General features: G+C 42.8%; 1 protein-coding gene across 4 annotated transcripts in view; it reads left to right on the forward strand.

The window, feature by feature from the left end:
- The window catches only part of NRXN3 (neurexin 3), a 1,738,382-nt gene that overhangs the window by 424,552 nt on the left and 1,304,312 nt on the right, over positions 1 to 9,518 (forward strand). For 2 of the 4 annotated variants that reach the window (XM_010844399.1, XM_010844400.1), the window contains 2 exons: positions 1,517 to 1,540; positions 3,415 to 3,576. In XM_010844399.1, the coding sequence (XP_010842701.1) occupies positions 1,517 to 1,540; positions 3,415 to 3,576 (186 nt within the window). Of the gene's footprint in view, positions 1 to 1,516; positions 1,562 to 3,414; positions 3,577 to 9,518 lie in introns of those variants that run through there. The other 2 variants (XM_010844398.1, XM_010844401.1) reach the window with 2 other exon arrangements.

Here is a 9,518-nt window from a genome sequence, read left to right on the forward strand (position 1 = left end):
CTTTGGGGCTAAAGTCAGTGAAAGTGTTGGTTTGTTCAGTAGCTTTTAGGTTAAGTAGGGCCAAATTTGGGCTTCCCAGGTGGCCCCTAGTGGTAATCCGACAACCAATACAGGAGACATAAGGGATGGAGATTTGATCCCTGGAAAGATCCCCTGGAGGACGAAATGGCAACCCACTCCAGCATTCTTGCCTGGAGAACCCCATGGACAGAGGAGCCTGGTGGGCTACAGTCCATAGGGTCGCAAAGAGTTGGATACAACTAAAGCGACTTAGTGCACAGGGCAAGTTCAGGCACTTGATTGAGGGTTCTGAGTAATGGAGAGAATGTGGATTATTTGTTCCAAACCATCACCAGGATTAGCACCAAGGTAGTAAGGAGTTTTTGTGGGGGTTTTTTTTGCTTTGGTTTGGTTTTTGGTCCATGACCTTGAGCCCAAGGTCATGACCATCACAGGACTTGCTTGACCTCGATATGACACTTTAATCAAACCACAAGCATAAAACTGGGTTGCCCGTCTTTATCTACCTCCAGCCCACTAATTTAACATTTGAAAGCTGTGAAGAAGAGACTAATCGTGGGGCTTCTGTAATCACTTTTGACCTGCCAGTCCTCTCTGCTACCCATGCAAGGAATTGCTTCAAAGCTTGAAAGACATTCCTAACGAGGAATGAGGGGAGCACGATGCCAACAGCAGGCATTCCAGCAGAGTAAACCAAATAATGGCATGATTGGATAATGACGAAGACTCGAACTATTTTGGCACATTCTAACGACACAGTTCCTGTAACCCAAGAAGGCAGGAAAGAGAAGAAAGTTCCCCTCCTGCCTCACAAAGGCACCCCAAGTCAAGGCAGTTGTGGATCTTTAAATTACCTCTGGAAACGCAGAGTGAGCTACATTATCTGGCCTTCATCTGCCCGATGTGAACAGGAAACATTCTAAGCTCTTTTTGTTCTAGGAGAAGGTCATGATCGTCCACGCATGTAGTCAGAGTCAGATGTGAAAAATAAAAAGTCCCCAAAGTACGGGTATTTCAGCTCTATTTATCGATTTACCGAAGTTCAATGATAAACTTTGGGGGTCTTTTCTTTCAGGAGAGGTGGATTGTATATGTGCTGAGGGTGGGAAGGGCGTGGGGGCAGTGTTCATTCAGAAGAGCCCTTGGAAAGTAAGTATGATGCTACTTCCGACCTGGGTGAGGTCCCATCTGGTGGTGTTTGGGAGAAGCGGGAGTTACGGACGACAAGGTGGGCTGCAGCTCCTTTCCTGGCTGCGAGCCTGGCACCAAGGTTTTCCATAGAGTCCTGGTCTCATTGTCTTCCCCCACTCTCTTTTTCTGTGTCGGGTGCCTTTTTTTTGAAAAACTAACCCAAGATCATTCATGCGATGTGTCATTTTACTAACCGACTAATGTACTAACACCCTAACGACTCATCTTTGTTTTTAGTTTTTTTAATTAACAATCGTTCTGTTCACAATTTTTTAATTTCCTTTCTTCCCCCTTTTCCGCAAAGCACTCAGGCATCGGACACGCTATGGTAAACAAACTACATTGTCTGGTAGATATCATTCTTATTGTCTCTTTTTTTGGGTTTGCCGTGTGTTGCCCCCCTTTTCCTCCCCAAACCCCCCTTTTATCCTCTTTAGACTTGTTTCTTTTTTAAATTTTTTGTTGTTGGTGTTGAATGAAATACAAGCCTTTCTTTTTCTTTAAAAAGAAAATGGAAGGGGATGCATCTGTCCTGACAACATTTGGATGACTTTGGTTGGGACAGTTTCCTTTTCTCCACTATTTTTTTTTTTTTCCTGAAAAAAAATTTTTTTAAATAAATATTCTTTGTTTAGCTAAATTCATTTTGTTTTCTTATTTTGCAACTTCCAAGTTACAGACTAGGGACAACTGAGATTTCTATTGAGGACTTTCTTCTCTCCGTGTCTTCCTACCCCCTCACTCTTCCAACTTTCTTCCTCCCCCACCAACCCCCAAACTCCTGAATCCCCCCTTTTTCATTCCCTTTTGTGTGGCCGTGGCGGCCACAGGTGATCTGGGGAGGAAAGTACTCTGCTTCCTGTGTTCTTCCTTTCCCTTCTTGCTCCTTACTTCCCGCCTCGGCCAAAGGGAGCTCCGCCAATTGTGTTCTCCATCCAAACTCTGCATGGCATGTTCCTGTCTTGTGAATCCCCCATTAGCATCAGAACCTGTCTCCTCATTTTCCTCCTCGCTACTAACAACCTACCAGTCATCAAGCCTACACCACTTTCTTTTCTCTCTCTCTCTCTCTCTTTTTTTTTTTGTCTCCACCCTTCTTCGTTCTCTCATCCTTCATATATTTTGGGGTTGGGTTTGGACTTTTTCTTTTCTTTTTTGTGTTAGTAGGGGAGGTGGCAGGTAGGGGAAAGATGACCCTTTGGTGTTGAGTGTGTTTTCTTTCCTCACTTCCATCTTATTTTTCAGTTGATTTAGCGCATGTAGGTGTGAAGTGGATTTTGGTTCTTTTCTTTCATTCTCTGCACCCGGTCCCACGTCCCTCCCTTCTGTTCTTCTGCCTTCTCTCTTGGCTCCAGATAAGTTCCGCATGGGTGTGTCAGCGTAAGGTGCGTGCATGCTCTGGGGCCTCATCTTTTCTCTGCACCCTCTGCTCCTTTCATGGATGTTGGGTGTATGGGTGCTATTTCTTTCTGGTGGGCATTATTATTATTATTTTGGCTCTCATGCCTCATCATTCCTTTCTTTTTGTTAGCATTGCCTTTTTGGTTTGGGTCATTTCTTCCCTGGGTGGTGGTGATGGCAGTCAAGGGAGGACAGGGGTTGATGTCCTGGGTAGTCCACAGCATGTATCACCCATGACTCATCAAACTCAAGACACTTTTCCTTCCCTCCCTGAATGCATGTTTGTCAGTGTGGTGTGAGCCCGAAAGGAAACAAATTAAAAAAAAGAAAAAGAAAAAGAAAAGAAAAAAAGAAACAAAAACCATCAACAACCAAAGACCAACCCCCTAACAAACCCCATCGTCTAATGTCTCCTTTGCTGTTTCTCACGACCACTGTAAATTACAATCGTTCAAAAATAAGCCATCATTTTACCAATGAACCGAGACAAGTGGTGTCGTCTGAGGATAGTTCCATTTTCTAGCCTGACTGAAGAGGGCATTGGGTAGAGCGAGCCGCTCAGCTTGGTAGTTCTGAGAAACTCTCCCGGGGGTCTGCAGGCGAACATTGGAGGCTTGGGCCACAGGGAGGCAGACCAGAAAATGGAACTTGGCTGCACATATCAAAATCAAACCAAAATTAGAAATAATACCTCACCCAAATCTTAAGAAAGTGATGCCACAGGTAGGGCAAGCCCCCGGATTTTGACAGGACCTTAAGGTCATTGTTGGGATTTCTTTTGTCCCTGTGTCCCTCCACCAGGTGACCATCTCTGTGGATGGGATCCTTACCACGACAGGCTACACTCAAGAGGACTACACCATGCTGGGCTCAGATGACTTCTTCTACGTGGGAGGAAGCCCAAGTACCGCTGACTTGCCAGGCTCCCCCGTCAGCAACAACTTCATGGGCTGCCTTAAAGAGGTGAGTTCACCCATTCCGTTTAATACGCTGACTGTCTAAGCACAAGTGAAATTTCCAGTTCAGTGACTGACTCTGTCGTCTGATCTATGAGGTCAAAAGTTGTAGCAGAAAAGACTCTGGACTTGGAAGTGGAGGCCCCGGGTTTTGATCCCAGCTTGGCCCGGTTACAGGACCATGGGTTTGCCACTTAAATACCCTGTGATTCTGTATGCTCATCTAACTAATGAATCACCTGATCCCCACAGGTAGCTGTGTTTTATAAATGAAATTAAACAACTCAGATGAAAGGACTTTGAAGTCACGAGGATATAGACCTGTATAAAGTTTGATTTTGTACTTTCGACTCGGCAAGTCAGGAAGCCTTAGCCAAAAGTGGCTCCATTTGCAGCTGTGTGTCTTGTCTAAAACATAACATACATATTACTTTACCTTTGCTGAGCTTGGTGTTCCCAAGAGTCTCATTATTGAGATCAAGAAAAATTCTTGGAATGTAATATTAAGGCCCAGAAAACTGGTTTTTCTTTTTTTTTTTTCCTCCTGGAGAGCTAGTAGCAGCTATGAGAAAGCAGTGGGGTTTTGCCATTACTCATTTATTACTATTGTAGCTGATATGTTGAGACCTCTGTCTGAGAGCAAGGGAGCTTGAGTCAAGTGTAAGTTCAATCTCTAAGGTCAATTGTTGAGGCAAAAGAAATCAGACTTGATTTGCTGGATTCTTTCAGCAAACAGTGTCATCAGCACAGGGCACTGCCTTTTCTTTTGTTTAATCTAAGCTAAGCTTGATTGCCTAAGATAGCTATACCATTCCCCTGGGGAAATTCCTTGAGACGCTAACAGTGTTCTTTCTTGTAAATAAAGATCCCTTGTGACATGTTATGAGTCTCCTCTTGGAGCACATGTTTCATTCTTATTCTGGTTACTTGAAATTGGTTGCATATCAGTCACATATGAGATAGCATCATGCATGGACTCGCTCATGCCCCTCAGCTGTGAGCCGTGTTAGAGGGGAGTTGCGTCTGTCATGTGCGGCATAGAGCAAGTGCATAGTAAGTACGCATTAAATGGATGAACTTATCAAATAATCATTGGGTACCTTTTTTTTTTTTGGCTATAACTAAATATAAAGGCTTTTGTAAACCATGATCTGCATATTTGAGGAATTTGTAATATGGGAAGAGAGATGAAACTTCTCAGGGAACAGTTACAGTTCAGGACACTGTGCGTGCAGTGCCACAGATGAAATGCTCTAACTGAGCAGAGGAAGTGATTCATTTTAGGTGGGAGTCAGTGTTGGAGAAGAAATGGTGTTTGAGCTGGGCCTTGCTGCAATAAACCATGTGTACATTGAGAGGAAGGGGTAAGACAGAGACGTGCCAAAGAGGGGAAAATCCAGGTACAGCTTTGTATTGTTCTTGGTCTGAAGGAGAAATGACAGGAGAGAACTCATAGTATGTTTTCCTCTCTGCTGGGTATGACCTAGCCTTCTGCTGACCACGGGGACCACACAGGTCATTCCTGATGTGGTTGCGGTAGACATAGCTCGCTTCTTCCCTGGGATTTACTCCCATTTGAGGAGGATAAAGGTATAAACTTCTCAGTGACTAATGAACCTTGAAGGAGTCTTAAACACTGTTAAATCACACTCCTTTGGAATTGTCCTCTCATCAGAAATAGATGGCCGTGTTCTGTTTCCTCGCTGGTGGCTCAGGAATGAATGAGGCATTGAACACTGTGCAGAGCGCATCCGTTTATGTAGTGAAACAGCCCTGAACCACCTGGAGTCTCTCCAGGACAGCATCTGGGGGGTGGCCTCTAGGAATCATCAACCCCCTCCACTGCCGCCCCCCCCCCCCAGAACACAATTATGCTTTTTGAGACAAGGAGACAATTTCCCAACTGCAAATCTATCAGTCAAGAAGGATGCCCCTGAATATTTTGAAACAAGACTCATAAAAGTATGAAGATATCTCCGATGGTTTTATCCATGGAGAGCCTAAAGTAAATAAAATTTACACACACACATACCACTCTCTCCATGTAGAGAGCAGACAGCTTCAAAAGTCTGTGAAAAGTAGCACATAATAGCTTAAAAATTAAAGATAGTTCTGAAAAGCAGTGTCAATGACAGAAATAAAAATAACATCTTTTATTTATGTGTAAATAAAAATATACACATCTTAGCTAGTAGCTAAACAGAACTTAAAGCCAGATCACGTCAGACGGAATTCTAAAACAGTTAAGGAAATGGTAAGCAAAACTAGAACTTAACCTAAATTTTTGGCCCATCTCTCCTTTACATATATGAGATAGTCTTTCTAAGGGACTTGGGAGGCTTTCTCATTTGTCTGAATGTTTTAAACAGATAACTTTGAGTCTCATGAAATCCTAGCATATTATTTCTTTCCATTTAATCATTGAAATTCACTTTTCTGTGGGCAAATGTAGTAAATTCTTGTTCTTGGCATTTCTTCTTAAAAGTTTAGTAAACAATAAAAGCTCCCAGCTCTGTTGGGACTTTGCTCCTTGATAAATCCCACTTACCCACTTCAACCATTTCCCTTTAGGACAGTCTGCAGTTATTTTCCAACTTCTTCTTCCCTTCTCTCTCTCTTTCTTCCCCTTCCTGTCATCTCTGGCCATTTGTGGTTCCAGGAGCTGGGTGCTTTTATGTGTTTTTGTTTGTTTCAAAACGGGGACCTGGGGAAGACATTATGGGATTTATATTTTGGACCATTGATAGTTTGTAGCACAAAGTTGTTTTTATCTTTGGAACTACAGTTACTTTACTCAAAGTTAAGTTCTGGCTCCACACTTGGGTCAAAGCATCTGTGGATTTCACCTGTGTGCACAGCTCCTAATTTGATACCAGTGTAAAAGCATGACATGATCCAATTATTGTGTTCTACTTTGCACGCCCTAGTTATCAATTCAAGGTTTGTATCCACTTAAACATCACAAAATCCATACTTGTTCCTCTTCATGTTTTTGTGTTTTAATGTGTCTGTCTGTCTTTTGTTCTTGCTGTGTCCACAGCTCCTAGAATGGTTCTTAGCACCTAGTGGGCTCTCAATAAATATTTGCTAAATGAAATCTCATGTTTGTAAGTGAAGAAAAAAAAACAAAAACCTCTAGATAAATGCTCTTAGGCACACTTGCCTATGTGACTTTCTTGGAATCATTAAAGAACATCCTGGCATGGCAATAGTTGAATCTTTCAGGAACTTGCCAGCTATCTGATATGAGAGAGATGTTACATAAAAAGGCCCAGCATGGCTAAAAGAAATATGTTGGCACCCCTTCTGGGAAGAACAGGATTGAAAAGACTTTGAGGAGCCATCATAGTATAAATGAAAAGAATGCCAAGTTTAAAAATCAGAAAACCTGGTTAGGAATTCCAGCTTTCTTACTTCCTTTATGGCCTGGAGTAAGCCACTGATCTTAATTGAGCCTCAGTCTCCTAACCCATAACATGGAGATAATAAGACGTCTGTTGTGTTCTTAAGAACGAATGGAATAATGTACGTACAAGTGGAACCATACATAAATATACAATGAAGTTTTGCTACAATAATTGTGATTAAGGATTATGTAATGATTCTTATAAAACAGTTTGTGACTATAAATGTAAGCATAAGTGAATATTCATTATCACATGCAGTGTCTGCATTTCCCATATTACCAAGTCACTGTTTGGGGGGAGAACAACTTTATTCTGAGGTTCGCCTTACTAAAATTCTCTTATTTTCACTGAAATAGGGATCGTCCATCTCACCCACACTCAGTCTTTACCTAGTCTGTTGCCTTTGGAAATTTCTTTGACACCTATCAATCTCCCTTCTATTAAAATGTGAGCTCCATGAGGACAGAGGCCACATCTGTTCACAGGTGTTTCACGAAACACCTAGAAGAGTTCTTGGCTTAAAATAATGCCTTCAATAAGCATATCTGGAATGAATAATTAATTAATGAGCAGACCTCATGGAGCTCTAAAATCTGAAATTTGGATCCACAGGTATATGCTGAAAACCTACAATATGCCAAGGATATGCTAAGATACAAAGATGCATCAGAATCCTTACCTCAGGGGACCTCACAGTTAGTGGGGGACACACAGATATATTTTCAAGAAAAAGCATTTAATGCACAAAAAGAGGCATCCCCAGGTGCAGTGGGGCTTCTGAGAAGAACTTAGAATATCACAGGGTTCAGGAAAACTCTGGAGGCAATGATGCCCAAGAAGAAGACAAACAGAAATGAACAGGGAAAAAGTGATGCTCTGGGGTGACAGGGCAACATGAGCAAGGGCCAAGAGACAGCAGATCGTGGTGTCTGGGCAAAGAACTTGCAGACGGTTTGCCAATGTCTGGGAACAAAACACAAGATCTGGAGTTTTGACGAAGTATCAGCAGAGTTAGTTAGGGGCTAAGTCATGCTCTACTCTTGGACTTTAGGTAATGGGGAGCCATGGAAGGATCTGAAGCAATAGAATGACATGGATTAACCGGTTGTCCATCAGGCTTTAAATTCCTTGACAACTGATTAGTCCTTCTGCTGCTTCTACTTGTTTTATCTTTCTGTCCCAGGGTGCTGAGGAGCAGTCAGAAGGCTAGTCCTTTGGCTTTAGCCCTGGGCGAGGAGAGTGAGTCTCTGGATCGTCAGGTTTCTGCAGAAAAGTGCTTCCTTCTGACTCCCATTTCATTTTTCAGTGATCTTCCCTGTCAGGACATATGTTTATCCTTTCCTCTGTCCTTGGCATTCCTGAGCTCTTGTAGGATGAAGCACGGTGCAGGAGAGGAAAGCTAAGTTCAGTGCTGAGTTTCAGGGTCAGCGTCTCTATCATCAGGACCAGGGGGCCAACTCAGGCCCATCAGAGTTTCCTCCTGTGTTGTGGGATCCGGTCCTTTCTACCCCATCCTCAAGCTGTTACCTCTGCACTGGTATATTGCTTCTCCATTTGCCCCTCATTTGCCCAAGGGGAAGCTCATGCACTGCCGAACCCTCTGAGATTAGCCAGTCTAGCTCACTTCTCCTTTCTGATGGCATCTCTAGTGGGGAGGAAGGAAAGCAGGAGAACGGGGGGAAGTTAACACATATTTAAAGGAAAAAGGATTGGGTAGACCATCATTGCGCATATTACATTCCACATCCCTTTGTGATTATTAGCCATTTAAAACTGAATGGGATTTTGCAGCCAGAGATAGTCTCTGAACAGATGATTAATGGTTTAATCTGTAATAACTTTACATTTTATAGAACCCTGATAGGAGTCCACATCTGGTGAGCCAAGCTATTTAAGGCGGTGTTAATTCTGTTAATTGCTATACGTTTATTTGAATTGCTAGCACCTGCGGGCTTTGGGATAATGTGTTTGTTGTTGCTTTTGAAAAAAAAAATACTTATTTTATCTAGTCTCACTGTCTTTTGCTGCTATCTATTATTTGATCACAATTTTTCTTCTGGTTTCTCTTTTGTATTGTCCTCTTTTTACTTCCTATACCTTTTTCCCCTACCCCATTCTCATTTTCCTTAACCTTATGCTTCTCAATCTTTTGTTTTGGTATCCTTCATGATTTCTCCGGTGATGCTAAACTATTCTGTCCATAACCAGGTAAATTTAGGCCATGGCATTGGACCTAAAAATTCCCTTTTCCCTAGGGTCAGAAGAGGTTGGAAAATGGGAGGAGGGTTGGCTTTAGGAAGCACAAATCCAGGTTTTGAGTCTTGCCTAGACTTGTTCCTTACCAGCTGCAAGACTCTCAGCATGCTACTCGACTGCTCCCAGACTCAGCTTTTTGTCAGATAATAATAATTCAGGCATTTTTATATCAGATCAGATCAGTCGCTCAGTCGTGTCCAACTCTTGGCGACCCCATGAATCATAGCACGCCAGGCCTCCCTGTCCATCACCAACTCCCGGAGTTCATATGGCGGGGGGTGGGGGG

The sequence above is a fragment of the Bison bison genome, unplaced genomic scaffold, assembly GCF_000754665.1.
Source record: "Bison bison bison isolate TAMUID 2011002044 unplaced genomic scaffold, Bison_UMD1.0 scf7180017864201, whole genome shotgun sequence".
Lineage (NCBI taxonomy): Eukaryota > Metazoa > Chordata > Mammalia > Artiodactyla > Bovidae > Bison > Bison bison.